We start from the raw sequence: 18,803 nt of genomic DNA, 5'->3' as shown, positions 1-18,803 counted from the left end.
ATTTCTAAAGTGAGATAATGAAAAAGGTTCCTGAAAGTATATACAATCACAGTTAGGAATTTGATTCAGTTCATTGGGCTGGGATCTGTTTACCTTTGCACAACCTAGAAAACTTATTTAGTATACACTCAGGAAAAACAAGAAATTAAACATATATTAAACTATTACGGAGACAAACTGTTGACATATTTTGACATGGATATGGCCGTTTTAAAGCTGCAATTAGTTATTAATGCAATTATTCTGACAGAGAGTTGTTATTTGAAATCCTAGTTTGTACATGAAATAAAAACAATGGTAAAACAGATTTCCTATTTTCCAGAAATTTTGACTAGCCTCCTAATGAAATTGTCCAGGTTAGGAAGACCTTTTTTCATTAGAATGAGTGGCTCTGTGTTACCAAAATGGAAGCTGAGCTTAGAGATGCCAGACGCACACAGACAAACTTTAAATGGGGAAGACATGTTGAATTTATGAGAATGTTATTTCAAGTTTGCGGCTTCCTTCAGTATTTAGGGCGTATTAGCATCCAAAACCACGGGGTCAGTATAAACAGCGTGCACATTTCAAGGGGGCGTGGAGATACAGGTGAAAATCGTGACATAATTCACAGGTTAACTTTTCTGTACACGTTGTTTTGCTGTGGTTTTGCTTGGGAGGCCCACGTGCAGCCCATGTCCCTGGAAAGACTGAGGGAGAGGAAGCGGGGCCCTCAGCCCTGGCTAGTAAAACCAGAGGCTTCTCAAACTGCTCCCTCAAGTGTTTCTCTGGGAACGAATCCCATTCCAGCAGTTTCCAAAATTGCTGCTTCATTTGTTTCTCTTTTACCAAATGATGCTTGTTTCTGATAAGACTATTGTCCTCATACCCAGTGTTTCTCGTGCTTTTGTGTCACATGTGTAACATTTTTTGGTTACTTCCTTCACATGTTACTGGCTAAATGTGGCCATGTAGCTTGGGTAGGTTTGCTGAAGTGAAAGGATGGAACTGTGAATTAGCTGTTGACTTGTAGGCTGATTTAAATATGGAATGGGGATAATCCTGGGAGGCTTTTCTGACTGAAGAATCAAAATACAGGAATTTTATTCAAAGAAATTGGGGGGGAGGGTACTCAAATTAACCATGTCTCTTACCAAACTAGACTTCACATGTTCCCCCTCATGTCTCCTTTAGTTGGATTAAAAGGAAGGGCTATTTCCTAGATCACTGGGGTTACAAACAAAATGTTAAAATGCCATTAAGTGGAGACACCTTCTCAGACTATAATTACACTGGCTTTGAAAGTTTTATAAAGCGACAAAGTTTTTAAAACTAGCAATTACAACTGCAACAATTCCTTTATGTAATGGTACAGTTTATTTCATTTTTAATAACAATTAGAGGACAAAATGTTTAAAATTTGCAATTTAAAACATGCACATTCACAAAAGGCCAATGACACATAACACTGCATAGAACTGAATATTACTCAACTTTAATAACTATTTATGAAACACAGTGCATTGAACATCGAGATAAACAAACCTGAGAAAACTATGATCACAGATTCAATACTCTCCACTCATGCAGCTTCACAATTTCTACAGCAGTTTCAGCAGGAATGGTTTTTCATGGAGCTGAAAATACTATTTTATCTTAAATGCAAACTGCAATTTTCCATAGTAGCTGCCTCCCAAGGCTGCCTTTTTTTTTTTAAACTTAATAAACTTGAAAATGTGAAAAATGAAGCTTGAAATAGCTAAACAAACAGCAAACAGTATTTACTGCATTTATGGCTTCTATTCTAGAACCATGAAACATAAAAATATTTATTATTTTTTAATATTCTGCTCTCGGTTTTTGCAAGAGCAGATTTACCTATGGAAAGTTGCTGTTAATTCAAAGTAAGCATGTATAAAATCTAGCTTTTTTCCCCTCCTTACGGGAGATTTATTTGCTGAGAAGTTTTGTGAGCTTTATTAAGAAAAGTTCTTAGAAGCAAGCTAAACAAAAGTTGCAATTAATTTTTTGCAAATTTGTTTGTAAAATAATTTACTTATTAAAAAAAAGTTGCGCAGAGAACCAATTAATTTGTCCACTGAATATTGAATTCCAGGTAGGCCATGACAGAATTTTATAAGGCAGAAATAAACATCAAGATTTACAGCAGTAGCCATGCATTGGCCTGGACCACTTTAAATATTAATTCATGCAAACCATAAACCTATCAAAAACACAGCTGCTTTCATACAGGAAATAAATCAAGACGAGAAATGGAAAACATTTATTTCCTTTCCTTCAAAGTTTAACTTACATTCCATTTTAATAGCCACTGAAGGTTAATTAAAATGCAGCAAAGTATAACTAAGTCTCACAAGTGACTTCAGTTATTTTAACGTGAGAAAAATCAGATTATGATCTCTTAAAGAAGCATTATAGAAATGTTCATCATTAAAAAGCATTTATTAGGCACCGAACTGCATGGTATTACATTAATTTACAAAAAGAATTCCACAGATCTGGTCCACATGATGTGAATGGGGTGGGTGTTTTCCCGATAAATTTTATAAATGGTTATTTATAAGGTTATAGACTTATTTGATGAAATGAGTTTTAGAACCGGGAACTCTCCTAGGGCAACTGCGCAAAAATAAACACTGATGATCACGTAGCATGGTAACAGTTAGGACATTGTTATAAATAATTTAAAAACTACAAATATACAATCTTTTACTTTCAGACTTGCACTCAGTTCCTGAAAGACTATTTTCAATGACAAGTTACAAGTGATGTGCAGTGCACGCAATGCAGAACAAATTATCATGTGATGTTCATATCTGATACGTTCATATCTGATATCTGCAGCTGAACTGCAGAATTATAAAACAAAACTTCATGATCAGAATAGGTGTTGATTTCTGGAACTCACTTTTCCCCCCTGAAAATTAGGAGGAATGAGCGACTCCATTCAATGACCATATAATTCATGTAAATAAATATTATTATTGAATAGAATACACGTTCACCTGACTTGATGAGAAAAAGCTGCAACATTGCTGAAGCTGGCTCACGTGAGATATCGAGTGGGGTGTGGGAGGGTGGGCAGCAAATATATCATTTTAAATTTGCTACATTCCTGAGAAACATCATTCTCCTGCTAACAATTTCTGCCAGATAGCATCTTTCTGGGTGTGAGACACAGATCTATTTTTATATGTATATATAAAACATTTAGAAAGTTCATGCTCAATATTACCACGTACTACCCAACACTAAAGAAGCAACTCCCAGCTTTTCAATGTTAAATGAACGAGGATTTTCTGCTGTAAGTAGTATTTTCCGAATTGTAAACATTGTAAAGCAACGGTGTTAGCATTTGCCAAAGTCCCTACAAGGGACTTTTTAATTGAAGAGTATGTGTCCTTTATTTCAGAAAATACAAGTTGAAAGTCATTTCAGCTGTTTGTTTTAATCCTGGTAAAACTGTGTTACTTTTCCCCTCTTTGGAAGGTTAAAAAATCAGAGGGTTTTCTCTAACACTATAAAATCAGTGCTGTGTTTTAAGTAATGCTGTGTTTTAAGTTTTACCAAGGTGACCACTCCCTGCTGCCCAACCTCCTCTCTCACCCAAGAAGCAAAGGAATTGACTTAATAATTCATAAATACGACTAGAAATTAGGCATATTTCAGACCATGATCTCGTACGTTAATTAACCATGGGTATTCTACTCATGTTAAGAGCTCCATAGAAATAATCCATGTTTTAAGATAAAAATAAAACTTTTCCTTTTTTGAAGCCAGAAAATTCAGTTCCATTAGATTCATCACATTTTGCTATTAACATTTTGGAGAAGGACGCCGCTGACGAGGAGGAGGAGTTCTGATCTGTACCTGCGAGGAAGTGCTTCTCTGGAACGGGGTACTTCATTCTTGTTTTTGGATTTGTGTGGCTTGACCTTGACTATCACCACTGCGAGGCCTGGGAAAGCTGCTCCATTCAGCGGACAAAAGTCCGTGACTGCAGAATTTTGAAGGTGATCTCAGACTCTTCTTACATGTGTGGACTTTCTAGATGTTTCGATTCACAATTTTCTTAATCTGAACCCCAAAGGGGAATGCTCTAGGAAGTGAACTATGTCAACCCCTTGCTCCCCTTAGAATTATGTATGTGTTATAACCTCTCTTATTTACAGAAAATGGCGGGGGGGCATACTTGTAACTAAATAGCTAAAAATACAGAGAAGGAAATGACGTATAACCTAATTTTAAATCTAGATTAAGAAAAAGGGTTAAAAGAATGACACATTATTAAACTCAAATCACCTCTCTTTGCAATTCTAGTTGACTTTTTTTTTTTTTTTTTCAAGAGGAAGTTCTACCCATTTTGCTGGTAAGTCCACTTAAAGGCAAACAGGATTCTGAATAAAAGGCAGAAAGTTTGCTTCAATCTCTGAAGTGTATCTGAAAACTAGAATTCCTTTTTATTTTTATTTTTAAATGAAAGCATTCTTTTAAAAATAGTATAGAAAACTGGTTGTGGTTTTTAAACAGCCCCTTCACCATTTATCGTTGGTAGCAAAATAGGCATTTTTAGGGCATGTCTCAGAAATGCTGAAAATAATTAAATTAAACTGAACATACATTTAAAACCATAGCAACAAAATCTACTCGTGATGAAGACTGTCTCTGACTGTAAAGCAACAGGCTTGAGTAAAACAGGTGTTTTTAAAATGGGGAAAATGTACCACTGATTTGTCCCAATTAGCAGCATGTGACTAATTTGGGGGAGCTATTTGAAAAGTGAACTGTGAAGTAATTCTCAGTGTTAAATACAGGGGTGGTCACCATAACACGGGGTGTGCTATATAAGACAGCAGGCATCTCTAGCAGGAACTATAGAAAGAACCAAAACACAGGACAAAAGCCGAGCCTATGTACATTACAAAAGCCCATGCATTTATCTGACATGGTATTCCAAACACCTCAACAGAAGCACTGGGAGTCTCACATAAATATGTAAGCAAATTTTTCTTGAGAGAAAACTTTAAGACAAAATGACAATCACTCAATCTTCAGCGGAAGCCAGGGTTTTAGAAAAATCTAGAGACACCTCATCAGAAAGGACAGAGACATATATACAGATTAAAAATCAGTATCATAATGACAGAGTCACATTACCACGTGTGCCCTCCAACTTCAACAAGTAAACAAGACAAACAAGAAAGAAGCATTTGTAAGGCCAAAGGTGCAACATCACAGATTTGAGTAGCAAATGCCTTGAAATACTCATTTTTGCAAATCACTCTTACATTTGAAAAGTCAAGCATGCAGATCCTACAGCAGAACTGGAGGTAAACTTTCTTTTAAATTTCTGGGCAAATGACTACTGAATGAGAAATACACTTATTGAACTTCTTTGGCAAACATTTATCAAGACAATTTTTGACACAAACACTTATTAATGTCTTGTTTAGAAATTTTGCTCAGTAAGGTGAGTCAGTTCCTTAGAGAAGAGTGCTGGTTTTTTTTCAGCATATTCTGAAATCTAAGTCTGGATATCAAGAATCCCTTTAAATTATTACCATTTTAGAGTTTTTAAATGGTTGGTTGCCTTGTGGTATATCCAATCAACTGATAGTCAGTTACAGCCCAGAGTAACGGCATAAGACTCCTGACCTATTCTCAGTTTTAAGAAAGCATTCTGGCAAGATACAAGGTCATTTTCAATTTCTGCTTACAAAGACTCAGCAAATACTTTAAAAAATCTGAAAGAGATGGTGTTACAGTATAGTGGCACAGTGCTTATGTCTATAATATACATGAATCTGAAGGTCAATCAACGAGATGAGCTCAGATCCACTTTCCCCTCCTTGGACCAGACTGGAATTGGTCAGCAGATTCCGGGAAGACCTGGGAGCTCTCCTTAGAGACCTGGTGGAGCCAGCCTCGAAGCCCCGCCCATCACCATTCATCGGGTCTCTGCTTTGTGGTGTCATATGCTCTAATCACTTCAGATTGTGAGACGATCCCGTTCTCATCTTGTGAGAAAGCATACCCATCTGTAAGTTGGAGAGGAAACAGAAATGATCATCGTGAAGTCACTGGTAATCTCTATTCTGAGTTTTAAGTACTTATTTTCCGATTGGGGGGATCTCATATAGCCCTCCTGCCCTCAAAAGTGTGCACGAAGACATGAATTTTTAACATCCGGAGAAAGATGCAGACTCAGCTATAACAGGAAGAGTGGGCTGACTGCAGGTTGTCAGCTGAGATTCTATGAACTCTGCCCCACGGATGCTTTCAACCCCCCTCGGTCTTCCTCATGGCATCTCAAATCCAAGCCAAGCCTTCCAACTTTTGCTTCCTGGCTACTGGAGGGTGTGGGAGTCTAGTCAAGTGGGCACATGCATTTCCATACACATCAGGTGGATGAGCCAGAAGGAAGAACAAAAGTGAGGAGGATTCACAGTTAAACACATGTAACTGCCAAAGGTAGAAAAGGGGACTCCTTCCTTGGGACAACATCATCCTTGGCTCTTGGCGTCTACAAATAAACTCATTTGTGCCCCAACATGGCTGGGGATAAGCAATGGCCCCCAAGGGGGTCACATCTTTAGAAAAGGCCTCTCGAAGTATAGAAAGCAAAAGCATTAAACATGAGTATATGTAATTGAAAATAAATTACATGTGGAAACAACATGAAACAAAAGATATATGACTAACACAAATACATTTACTACAGGGCTTTATATATTATATTCTCTTTTAGATCCTTGAAATGTTAAGAGGGCATGATACCTAATAATTTCTTACAACTCTAAATATTCATAAACATTTTTGAAGGGGGAAATATATGTTTCTGTGCCGTATGAAAGCTGAAAAAGCCCTTGCAAAGTTGTTCAAGTAGAAAAGATAACAGTACGGAGGGAGCTTTTAAGACTTAAGATTTATTTTACTAGTTCGTCTTAAGATTTAAGGAAGCAAGGGGCATGTGGAGATATTATTTCTTCAAGTGAAAGCAGCAGGATTTTAACATGCTTTGTCTTGTCTGCTGGAAATGAGACGGTTGTCAAGGTCAGAGGTTTATCTCACTGGTCATTTATGTAACGTGTTGCAAGTACGCAAAACTTTTTTTCGGTGTTAATGTTAAAAAGTTGAATATTCCTAAAGCCCAAACCCTGCTGTCCTAAATGCTCTGACGTGACGGCAGAGAATTTATTTGCAAGTCAGAACTCAGATACTCACGGAGCAGGTTTTGTTGCAGGGATTCAGATCGGTACAAGTTCACGTGGTTCTTCTTAAAGACGTTCTTGAGCAGTTGCGCCCTCTCCGTGAGGCTGTGGGGCAGGTGCAAATGTGTGAAATGAATTATCAACTCGGCAGAGACCCCAGTGTGCCCACAGGACCACCAGAGAATCAGACTTAAACAAAAGATTGCTTGAGAGGTCTGTAGTCTAGGGATTCTTTTTGCCCCGTTTTCTCAGATAGCAAATGAGATTTCAAGTATTTAGATACTTCCAAGGCCAGCTTTCCCCAGAGCTAAGGAGAGTTTTGTTCCCAATAATCCAGCCAAAAGAGTTCTCCACCCCCTAGTTATATTTAAGTCAAATGGGAATACAGAACCTGTACAACACAGTTAATAAAAAAATACAAAATCTGCCAGCAGCGTCATTAACTTCTAAAATCCTGGTTGACTTACTACGTACGTACTGAGCGTGGCATTTTTAGAGTCACAAAAATTATTACTCTTTTTCCTACTTTGCACCTATTTTGGTACAAAATAATATTTTTTTAGTGATTCAAAGAAATCCTAAAAACTACACGAAGAAGAGATTTCATAGACATTTTAATTAGAAAAGTTCCATTACCTGCTCCAATGTGGTATGAAATGTGTTCCTTAATTTCATTTTAAAATAAAACTATTTTCAGAAAATAATATTAGGTAAAACGACAAGGAAAATATTTATTTCTCAATAAACGTTTAGAATAATCTCCACAGAAACAAATCCACGTAATTAATTATGTAACGCCTAGAAGCAACACTGCAAGAAATAATGCATCTGTTTTTTTCCACTGCATGTAGAATGGTGTCTCCCACAGCAGGAAGCCAATTATTTGTCAAATCAATGAGTTCGAGTAATCATTGTGAAATACACTTTAAACATCACACCAGGCCTCCCAATCATGCCATTTCTCCAGTGGTTGATGTATAAAACTTTGCTTTGATATCAAAGAACATAAGAATCCTAATAAGTAATCCACATGTGCCACAGCAAATGTTTACACAATTTTGTTTTAATCACAGGAATGCGCTCAGTTGAAAAATTTCCATCTTGGGCTTTTCCCCCACTATAAAAGTTTTAGTTAAATTGTTCTGTCAGCTTTGTGTTTTGCCAAATTTTCTGAAATCCTGAAGTGGAACAATTGTTATCATATACAAAAAATAAAAATAAAAGAATCCTCCGCAGAATGAACTCGTAATTATGCAAACGTTTAGGCTTTCGCTGAAGTAAAATATTTAGCAATGTTGACATTTGTAGTTATCTTCACATATTTTTCAAGTCGAGGGATGCTGTAAATGGTACTTATTAGACATACTTCATTGTCACTGAGAATTAGCTACATTAAGGCAAGAAAGCTAATTAATCTAAAACTCTGGTGGATTTGCAAATAGTTGTAAAACTTGTTTTTGCCAGTGAAATAAACAGATATGGGGAATGAGAAGGGGCCATTTTTAGAGTCGCTTTTCTACTCTGTTCTTAAAATGATCTAACATTACAGACCCAGAGACCCCGAGGAACACTAAAACATGTAACTGCTTTGAGGAAGTCGGCAGCCTTAGCGGCAGGTGGTCTGATTTTGTTAGCAGAGCATTGCGGACGGGGTGCTGGGAAGTCTCTGGTGTTTAAGATGGAAATGACTACAGACAACTAGAGGTTGGCAATGTATCAGGATGTAGCTTCTTCTCCCCCAAATACATTTTCCAGGTTTCAGGCTGGCCTTCCTAAGTGCATAATACTTTAATATTATAACATTAAATGTTAAGAAGGCAGATGTGGGAATTTTATCTGTCCTATTACGAAACTTAGATGTAGAAGATAATGTAGTTTGTAATAATCATTCATATGAGGCTATCCTTTTACTCAGCTGTTGCATCAAGTTAATGCCTAGTGTTCAAAAACAAAGCGCAGTAAGAAAGCTTTCTCAGGAAAGGAGAGCATTACTGGGGGCAGAGCATGGGCTTTGGAACCTTAACTTTAATTCTGAGTCTGTTACTTATTAGCTGAGGAGCCTCAGGCAAACCTTTCTTGGTCATCTCATACACACCAGGAGGATAATCCCTAACCAATGGTGGGGATTCAGGGAATTGTATGGTTTCTAGCACAGTGCCTGGCACTTAGGAAGCACTCCACAAATGCTAGCCCTTCCCAACCTTGCCATTCTCCCAGCTCCCAAGGAATTTATTAAAAAAATTTGTTTAATGTTTATTTATTCTTGAGAGAGAGAGAGAGACAGAGCGTGAGCAGGGGAGGGGCAGAGAGAGAGGGAGACACAGAATCTGAAGCAGGCTCCAGGCTCTGAGCTGTCAGCACAGAGTCTGATGCGGGGCTGGAACCCGTGAACTGCAAGATCATGACCTGAGCCGAAATCGGACGCTTAACTGACTGAGCCACCCAGGCGCCCCATGACATCTATATAAACTTTTAAAATTCTGGCAGGTGGGGCAGAGATCTACTCATCTTATGACCACCCAAGACAATCTCCTTATATAAATTCCCTTGCCAATTAAACCTGACACCTACCAATCTGGAGTGGCCTGCCTCTTTCTTTGGTCTCTCTCTCTCTCTTTTTTTTAATGTTTATTATTTACTTTTGAGGGAGAGAGAGAGAGAGAGAGAGAGAGAGAGAGAGACAGACAGAGCATGAGCAGGAAAGGGGCAGAGAGAGAGGGAGACACAGAATCTGAAGCAGGCTCCAGGCTCTGAGGCATCAGCACAGAGCCTGACATGGGGCTCGAACTCACAAACCATGAGATCTTGACCCAAGTTGAAGTCAGACGCTTAACTAACTGAGCCACCCAGGTGCTTCTCCAAGGAATTTATTATAAAAAAAGAATCCACCAAAACAGAGATCATCACAAAACAGAAGACAACTTTGTGAGGATCCTTTTTGATGCTTTGGCTTATATTCAACATTAGCTCAACACGACATGTCTATTGCTGCATGTGAGTTTTGATTTACAAGGCTTCCACTCCAGTTCCACAGTAGGGAAACTACTAGGTTTTTGTTGTTGTTTCCTGGACAACACCGAACGCTTGCTTTAGTTCTTGTAGAACAGAGTCCCTCCTATGAAATATAAATGCCATTCACAGGGGGGTGCTTAATAAATAATAAGTGATGATGATTTGTATTTGTCTAGTCTTATCCTACCTTTTGGGAACTACTCATCATTTCAAAATTATGCAGTTCTAGGCCCTTGATGTTTATGGGTACTGATGTTACTGTCAAGTCACATTATACATTGCATTGGTGACACGCAAACATTAATGGATATGTTAAAAAGTTCAGCTTTTCTTGAACAGCTTAACACTGTGAGAAGAACAAAAAGACTTTAGATACCTTCTCATTAAAACCCCATCCTTTTTTTTTTTAATGTTTATATTTGAGAGAGAGAGAGAGAGAGAGAGAGAGAGAGAGAGAGAGAGAGAGGACAGTGTGGGAGCAGGGGAGAGGCAGAGAGAGAAACAGAGACAGAATGTGAAGCAGGTTCCAGGCTCTGAGCTGTCAGCACAGAGCCTGACGTGGGGCTCGAACTCACAGACCATGAGATCATGACCTGAGCCCAAGTTGGATGCTCAGCCGACAGAGCCACCAAGGCGCCCCTAAAATCCCATCTTAATTACAACTGTTAGTCAGTAGTTACTAAATTTTGTATGGTCTTTCATCATTTACATACCAAGCCATGCAAATTCTTAATTTGTTCAATGAAATTATGCAACTACCACTTAAACATTGTTACCTTATTTCCAAGCCCACTAAAATGTTTCAACTTAGATATTTGGTGGGGGTAAGGTTTTCAACACACTGTGTTTTAAAATAATATTTCATTTAAAAGCACTAAGGAAAGCCTAGGTAAAACCCCATTTACTGTCCTGGAATACATTGCCTTAAGGTATTTTCGTTTATTTTTGAAGATTGGTAAGTTTGCATTTGACTTTATATTGGGTTGACAAAGCTACTTTGGTTGACTCATTAAAATGGATCCCCAGAAAGTAAAAAACCATCCAGACGTGGCAGCTGTCCTGTGGTAGGTGGTGGTGGGGAGATAAACAGTGATTATAACTGTCCTGATCTCTGCTCTGGAGGAGATAATACTTGTCATTCTGTCACTTTTCTTTACAAATGCTGAGTAGAACCATTATCACAGTGATAAGAGTAGGGTGGAGGAAAACATCTGATATATGCTCCTGTCCTAAACCTCTATGGAGGTTCGAATGTAACACTGATAGAAATCCAGTGTGAAAACTGAGAAACATAGTTTCTTTTCTATTAGTTTGGGGGCAATGTTAAAGTTGCTTTTTTTTTTTTTTTTAAAGACAAATAATATAGGGAAAGGCCGAGAGAAACCATCATCACCATCCACATGGCCAAGTTATCTGACATCCATACTTCCATACTCTCTTCTTTAAAGTCAAGGCTGTAGTCAGTGCTATCGATAATAAACAAAGTATGGAAAGAGAACAAATGTCCAAAGACGGATGAATAGATAAAGATGTGGTATACACATACAATGGAGTATTACTCGGCCATCAAAAAGGAATGAAATCTTCCCATTTGGAACTACCTGGATGAAACTAGAGGATATTACACTAAGCGAAATTAGAGAAGACACATATCATATGACTTCACTCATATGAGGAATTTAAGATTCAAAACAGATGAACATAAGGGAAGGGAAGCAAAAATGATATAAAAACAAGGAGAAGGACAAACCATAAGAGACTCTTAAATACAGAGAACAAACTGAGGGTTTCTGGAGGGGCTGTGGGTGGGGGAAGGGCTACATGGGTAAGGGGCATTAAAGAAGACACTTGTTGGAATGAGCACTGGGTGTCATACATAGGGGATGAATCACTGGAACCTACTGAAATCATTATTGCACCATATGCTAACTTCTATGTCAATTAAAAAATAACAATAAAATAAAAATAAAAATAAAAATAAAAATAAAATAAAATAAAATAAAATAAAATAAAATAACATGAATTTTCATGGCCTCAAAAAAAAAATAGTCGAGGCTATAGTGAAGGACAAATTAATGAGGAATGATCTGAGGATCCTGGGGAAAAATTCTATTTGGTAATGGCTGATGATAATATGCTGGCTTATGTCTACGGTTGGATAATAAAACACGATGGATCTCATTATCACATTTGCCTGCACAAGATGTATATGCGTGCTTCTCATGCTTATGAAAGGTATCCCAGACTGCTCTGCCTCCAATGAGGCCAGTGTAAACATCCCTTATTTTAAAGCACCGGGTTTTTGAATTCACATTTGTTTGTGTTATTTTGTTTTAGAAAAGATGTTACACACAACTTATTGATGTAGATCTCCAGTGAGATCTGAGAGGCCTCTATTCCAAAAACTAATTATTATTTCTGCTATAAAATTTATGGATATTTATATCATAGAAAAAAAAAAACAGTCAATGCCTTTATATATATAGAACAAATGGTTTAGGTTCTTCCAGCAAATATTTGCTATAAACCTGTGAGGAAAAATTGAATTTCAAACTTTTTTGTATTTTGGAATTATAGATGCCTATGCTCCCGAGCGTTGGGGCCTATCCACAAAAAGTAACAGCAGAGACAGGGTTTCAGGGCATATAAGTTATTTTCTTAACCAAAAATAATGAGCTATACCTACTTAGTGATCAGGGGCAAGACTTGCATTTATTCTCCCAACATTTTAGACTTAAATTGAATTCCACCATAACCCAAGGTTGAAAGCAACATACTGTACTTAGATGATCAAACACATCTCCCACCCCATCCCCCCAAATTTCATTGTAAGATTGGAGGGAATATTCCTAATTCACTGGATAATATGGTAATTGACCTACTATTTCCACTAAACAAGACTGTCTCAACCAAAATGTTTTAGTTTTTGAACATGAGTAAACATAAGACATACATTATTGTAAGTGCTAATCTGGATACAGTGCTTACAAGTTATAGTTTCTCTGATGCAGTTTCCCTTTATGTACAGTTTGACTTCACAATAGAGCTTAGTGGAGACTGAAACAAATTGGGGATGGCCAGCTTATAAGATGGCATCATTCTAGGACAAAGAAGTAAACCACTGTTACTTCTCTGGACATGACTAATTTGGAGAGTGTAACCTGTGTAACTCTAGGTTCTTATTTATCGAATTTTTATTTAACTACCCATGAGTCAACCATCTATTTACCACCCACTACTCAGCCATCCTTTCACCCACTCATTCATTCGTTCATTCATTCCTCAGGTCATTCTCTTGGCCATTCGATCACCCATTCAACAAATGTTTATCAAGTGCCGTTATGTTCCTGGAACCGTGCTAGGTGTTGGGTCTCGGTAAAGACTAAAAAGGGGGCCTCTCTTTCAAGGAGCTCCTTCTAGTAGGGGAAACAAACACACACATTATGATACAATAAAGTAAATGTGACAACAGAGGCACAAAGTACCCAGACAGCAGAGTAGGAACTAATCTCATGTAAGAAAACCTGAGGTAATTGTGTCGGAGCCGGGTTTTGAAAACTAGGAATCAGGCCGCCCAGTCTGGAGGAGGGTAGCAGCTTCTAAACAAGGGAGCAGCCTGTGCAGACTGGGAGGTATAAACATGGTGTTTTGGAGCTAAGTCTGACATCACTAGACTACCCAGAAATCACAATTTCGCCCTCTTTGAAAATGTAGATAAGATTAGCTAACTTTCTTGAAATTTTACATCCATCTCATTCTCCAGGATTCCTAAAATAACCCTGGCAGTGGGGTGCCTGATCAGCCCAGTTAGGAGAGCATGCTACTCTTTTCTTTTTTTTCTTTTTTAATGTTTATTTATTTATTTATTTATTTATTTATTTATTTATTTATTTATTTATTTTTAAAATTTTTTTTCAACGTTTATTTATTTTTGGGACAGAGAGAGACAGAGCCTGAACGGGGGAGGGGCAGAGAGAGAGGGAGACACAGAATCAGAAACAGGCTCCAGGCTCTGAGCCATCAGCCCAGAGCCTGACGCGGGGCTCGAACTCACGGAGTGCGAGATCGTGACCTGGCTGAAGTCGGACGCTTAACCGACTGCGCCACCCAGGCGCCCCTATTTATTTATTTTTTCAACGTTTATTTATTTTTGGGACAGAGAGAGACAGAGCATGAATGGGGGAGGGGCAGAGAGAGAGGGAGACACAGAATCGGAAACAGGCTCCAGGCTCTGAGCCATCAGCCCAGAGCCTGACGCGGGGCTCGAACTCACGGACTGCGAGATCGTGACCTGGCTTAAGTCGGACGCCTAACCGACTGCGCCACCCAGGCGCCCCAATGTTTATTTATTTTTTGAGAGAGAGATAGAGTGTGAGTGGGGGAGGAGCTGAGAGCAAGGGAGACACAGAATCCGAAGCACGCTCCAGGCTCTGAGCTGTCAGCACAGAGCCCGATGTGGAACTTGAACCCACGGACCCGTGAGATCATGATCCTGAGCTGAAGTCGGACGCTCAACCGACAGAGCCACCCCGCCAGGTGCCGCCGGGGTGACGAATTTGTACAGGACTGTCACGGCGATCCAGTGTGACAGTGCATATGAAGCGATCAGTGCAGCACCTAGCATGTAGTGAGCGCTCCACAAATGGCGGTGCAAGGACTTGTGCTAGAGAGGCACAGACTGGTGGGTGTGTGACGAGCCCTCCTGGCCTGAGGAGAGTGAGCCCAGGCTGGAAGCCAAGGTCTCAGCTTGAGTTCCCAGTCTGACACTTACTTAATCCTGTCAAACTGGGTAACAACAGTGGATTGTGATGACAGCGACAGACACCCGAGCAAAGCAGTTCCTATTGGTGTAGACACAACTTGAGCTCATGTTAGTGCGAAGAAGGAAGAAAAAAGTAAATTCCTGGTATTACCTTTGTAATTGTGTTTTATTATAGACGGCTTTCAAATCAGTTTAATTTCTTTCTTATAATGCTTTGTGAATTTAGTACATTGGATTAGGGGTCTAACCTTGCTCTTTTGAGGGAGTGGTGTTGAGGAAAGGACTTGGAACACATAATTCACTTCATAGATGACCCATGCCAAGGTCAGTTCCTAATAAGCACTTACTGCTACTGTAGGGCACTTTGCCCTACGTCAAGCTCTGATTTTTGTGACATGCTATTTTATTACAGATACAGTGTCAAGCTAAAAGTCTTTTTTTCCTTTCATTTTAATAACACACTAATATTTGTAACCACCATTTATTTAAAGCTCATTAAGCACCACACACCAAGCTACCTGCTTGATCAATTAGATCTTATTTAATTCTAAAAACTATTCATGAGGTAGGTAATATTGCCCCCATTTTCTAGACGAGAAAACTGAGGCTCAAGAGCATTTTGCGACTTGGCTAAGGTCACACATAGCTTAGTGAGTGACAGATTTGATTGAATCTGCATCCCTCTGATTCTGAAATCTATCCACACTGCTAGTTCTGTGTAAAGTCATAAATATAAGTTTTACCACTTATTTCCAACCACGAATGAAAGACAAAAGTTCACTTGGAAAAGAACATATTTAGTGTGTCTTTTACCTCTTTCCAAGCACAACTGCCCCTGGGTCTTGAGATTTTGCCTCCAGCTCCTGAACTTCATCTACCAATGTTTTAAAAGCAGTTCTCTTGATACTGGAAAAAAAAAAAAAAAAAAAAAAAAAAAAGATTTGCATGTAAATCTTCATACGAAGACTTCACATTTTACAAAACCGGTTTATTAATGTGCTGCTAGGTACAACAGTAATCAGAGTACAGGCAACCAGTTTTCAATAAGAATCTAAAAATTACAGTAATTTTGAGCATGATGCAATTACAGAAACAACAGTCTTAAAAGGAATGGTTTAGGTTTATAAAAGTTAAAACTCTCAGAGTTATTAAATAAGCATCATAGAATTAACTTTAGGGATATCTTTTTTTTGTGTGTGTGGGAAGAGACAGCATTTTAAAACTGATAATCGTTGAGAAAAATGAGTACAGTTTTAGTTCCTTTCATTCTATATTTTATATAAGCTTTGAAACAGGCAGGCAAAAACCTTTTTTTCCCACAACTATTGTTCATAAATAAAATATACATGTGTTTGGAGATAACACAATTTTTTCTTCTACCTGGATTTTTCTGGCTGATTTCTAAAAATGTACTGTCTACTATTAATAGAAAATACTTGCTCAACATCTTATTCAGTCTTTATATTAATTTACTTTTCTAATTTCTGAATCACTCATTTCTTCTTTATTTATCAGGCAGAACTAATTAACACTACGAATTCTCACTAACATCATTGAGCTGATGTTACAACTGGAGAAATCTGAGGGTTAACACACATCTATACTTTTGTGTACACAGCCGAATAGTATACTTACACCTTGTAGGCCACATCAAGGAGCAGAGACGCCACGGGGATAAACAACAGGCCCATCCAAAAGACTCCAGAGCTAAACAACATGGCAGCCTGGGTAAACCATCAGAAGCAACATTACTTTAAAAACTAAGACATACATCATTCGTGTTTAGTTTTTATATGATTTTAAGTAAAATAATTTAAAAATATTTCATTCTGCAAGAGGATATACAGTAACTAAATCCGAACTTGTGCAGAATCTGGAATCAAAAGCCAAATGTGTTAAAACATGTCTTTGCTACATCTATTTTTTTCCCCAAGTAGCTAATATAGCAGGGTTTTACCATGTGCCAAATCTTTCCATACTTTTATGTGAGATTTTTATTACTGTGGTCACTATGCGGAGTAATAAACTTTGACCTTCTTTTATAACTTAGAATATCAAAATCAATCTTTTGGAGCAAACGTCAAATATACTCTGGCTTAAATTCTCTTATACTACAACATGTAAAATAAATCCTAGTTAGAAACTAAATTTACTATTTCTGGCCAATAAAAATTAACTTTGCTTTTGTAAAATATTACATTAAAAAATCATCCAGATAAATCATGATATGGTATAATCAAATTAAGATATCTATGATATTGGCAAAATAATCTTAATTTTTGTTCAAAGATTTACATAACTTGCATTGATATGTCCTGTTACTGCTAAAGTCAAACCAAATATCTACTGTGTAAAACTCAAAGAAAAGTGTATTAAAAATATTTATAATCATTCCTTTGTATCAAATACTAAATGGCTATATCAGACCTTTTGGGTTGCAAAGAAAATGATTCTATGCTTAAAAAATTAATAAACCTATTAGCTATTTGCAATTATAATAAAATCCCTTTGTAATGTAATTAGATTATACAGAGTTTAAAAGGAATATGCCATACAGTAAAACTAAAAGAAATACTTTGTTTCACTTTGAGTCTCTGTTTACTAGAGTAAGTTTTCAGTACCTATTTAAGTGCATAAATGTATGGGCAGAACTCCATTAAAAAGCAGTCAACTAATGCATGTACATTTGCACTCTACTCAAATTCACAAGGATTTTTTTTTAAACCAGGTGTGGCTCAGGACTTAAAAATGATCTAGAGTTTTATTCTTACAGGCCAATATGCAATTACATATTAACATTCCTAATCAATCAGTCCGTACCTAATACAAAGATTACTACTTTTAGATTATGTTTGAGATTACCTATTCATTCAGACCCTCAACTAAAGACCAGGTACTGATGTTTAATTTTTTTTTTTTTTTTTTTTGCATTAACATGGGCTCATTGATACAGACTGTCAGTTCAAGGATGCTACGGTTTCTTTTTCCCCATATATACGATTAAATAACTCTGAGCACGTTCAAAATAAAAACACGGTATTACAAAAGAATTTCAGAAAATAAATGTGGCCACGTGGATTCAATGAAATAGCACCTATATTCCAGACACCGACAAGACGAAAAATATTCACATAAAAGTCACTTTATTTTATAAGCAAAACATGATCTTCAACATGTTTGCTGACATCGTCTATAGTGAAAACCAACAATTACTATGTAATAGGAAATGTCTATCAAATCAGTGGGATTTGTTTAGATTGAAGGCAGCTTTTTAGTGAGGTAAGGACCGAGAAAAAAAAAAAACCACAACAACAACAACCCCCAAAACCCCCAAAACAACCACATTTCTTTTTCCTCCTGGGGGGAAAAGGTAGCTAAGATTCTAAGTCGCGTAACGGAAAATGCCCTCGTTTGCGTGGCTTAATTTTAATCTATTTTAATTTAGGGGCCAAAGAAGAAAGATTTATGCTTGCCCTTGCCACCTTGTATTAAATGTCGCTGGTGGAAAAGGCAAAAGTGGCGGAGACTCTGGGCTGCTAATTCTGACCATTGTGATGTTAACTATGAATGGGGAACAAGGAGCGCCCACTATTCAGTCCACCAGCCTTTGGCTTTACAAATGAACAACATGAATTGAGGGGAAAAAAGTTTTTCTGCGTCATATCTGAAAGCCTGTCAGATTTTTTTTTTCTTTTGCAGAGTTAATCCAAACCTAAAAGATTTAAAGCCGACATTCGCATTAAAGACAGAGTCTCTTTGTATTTTTTGGATGAAGGGGAGGGTGGGGGGGCGGGGAGAAAAAATAAAATCCCACAGAG

General features: G+C 37.7%; 1 protein-coding gene across 9 annotated transcripts in view; it reads right to left on the bottom strand.

The window, feature by feature from the left end:
• Positions 1-1,337: 1,337 nt before the first annotated feature.
• ATP8A1 (ATPase phospholipid transporting 8A1) overlaps positions 1,338-18,803 on the bottom strand; it is a 235,113-nt gene continuing 217,647 nt past the window's right edge. For all 9 annotated transcript variants that reach the window (XM_045474206.1, XM_045474203.1, XM_045474204.1 and 6 more), the window contains 4 exons: positions 16,621-16,709; positions 15,799-15,891; positions 7,225-7,316; positions 1,338-6,038 (listed from right to left, as the gene is read on the bottom strand). In XM_045474206.1, the coding sequence (XP_045330162.1) occupies positions 5,941-6,038; positions 7,225-7,316; positions 15,799-15,891; positions 16,621-16,709 (372 nt within the window). In that variant the 3' untranslated portion in view covers positions 1,338-5,940. The remainder of the gene's footprint in view (positions 6,039-7,224; positions 7,317-15,798; positions 15,892-16,620; positions 16,710-18,803) is intronic.

The sequence above is a fragment of the Leopardus geoffroyi genome, chromosome B1 (assembly GCF_018350155.1).
Source record: "Leopardus geoffroyi isolate Oge1 chromosome B1, O.geoffroyi_Oge1_pat1.0, whole genome shotgun sequence".
In the NCBI taxonomy this organism is placed as follows: Eukaryota; Metazoa; Chordata; class Mammalia; order Carnivora; family Felidae; genus Leopardus; species Leopardus geoffroyi.
The sequence above is the reverse complement of the archived record's forward strand: the minus strand, read 5'-3'. Positions and strand labels throughout refer to the sequence as shown.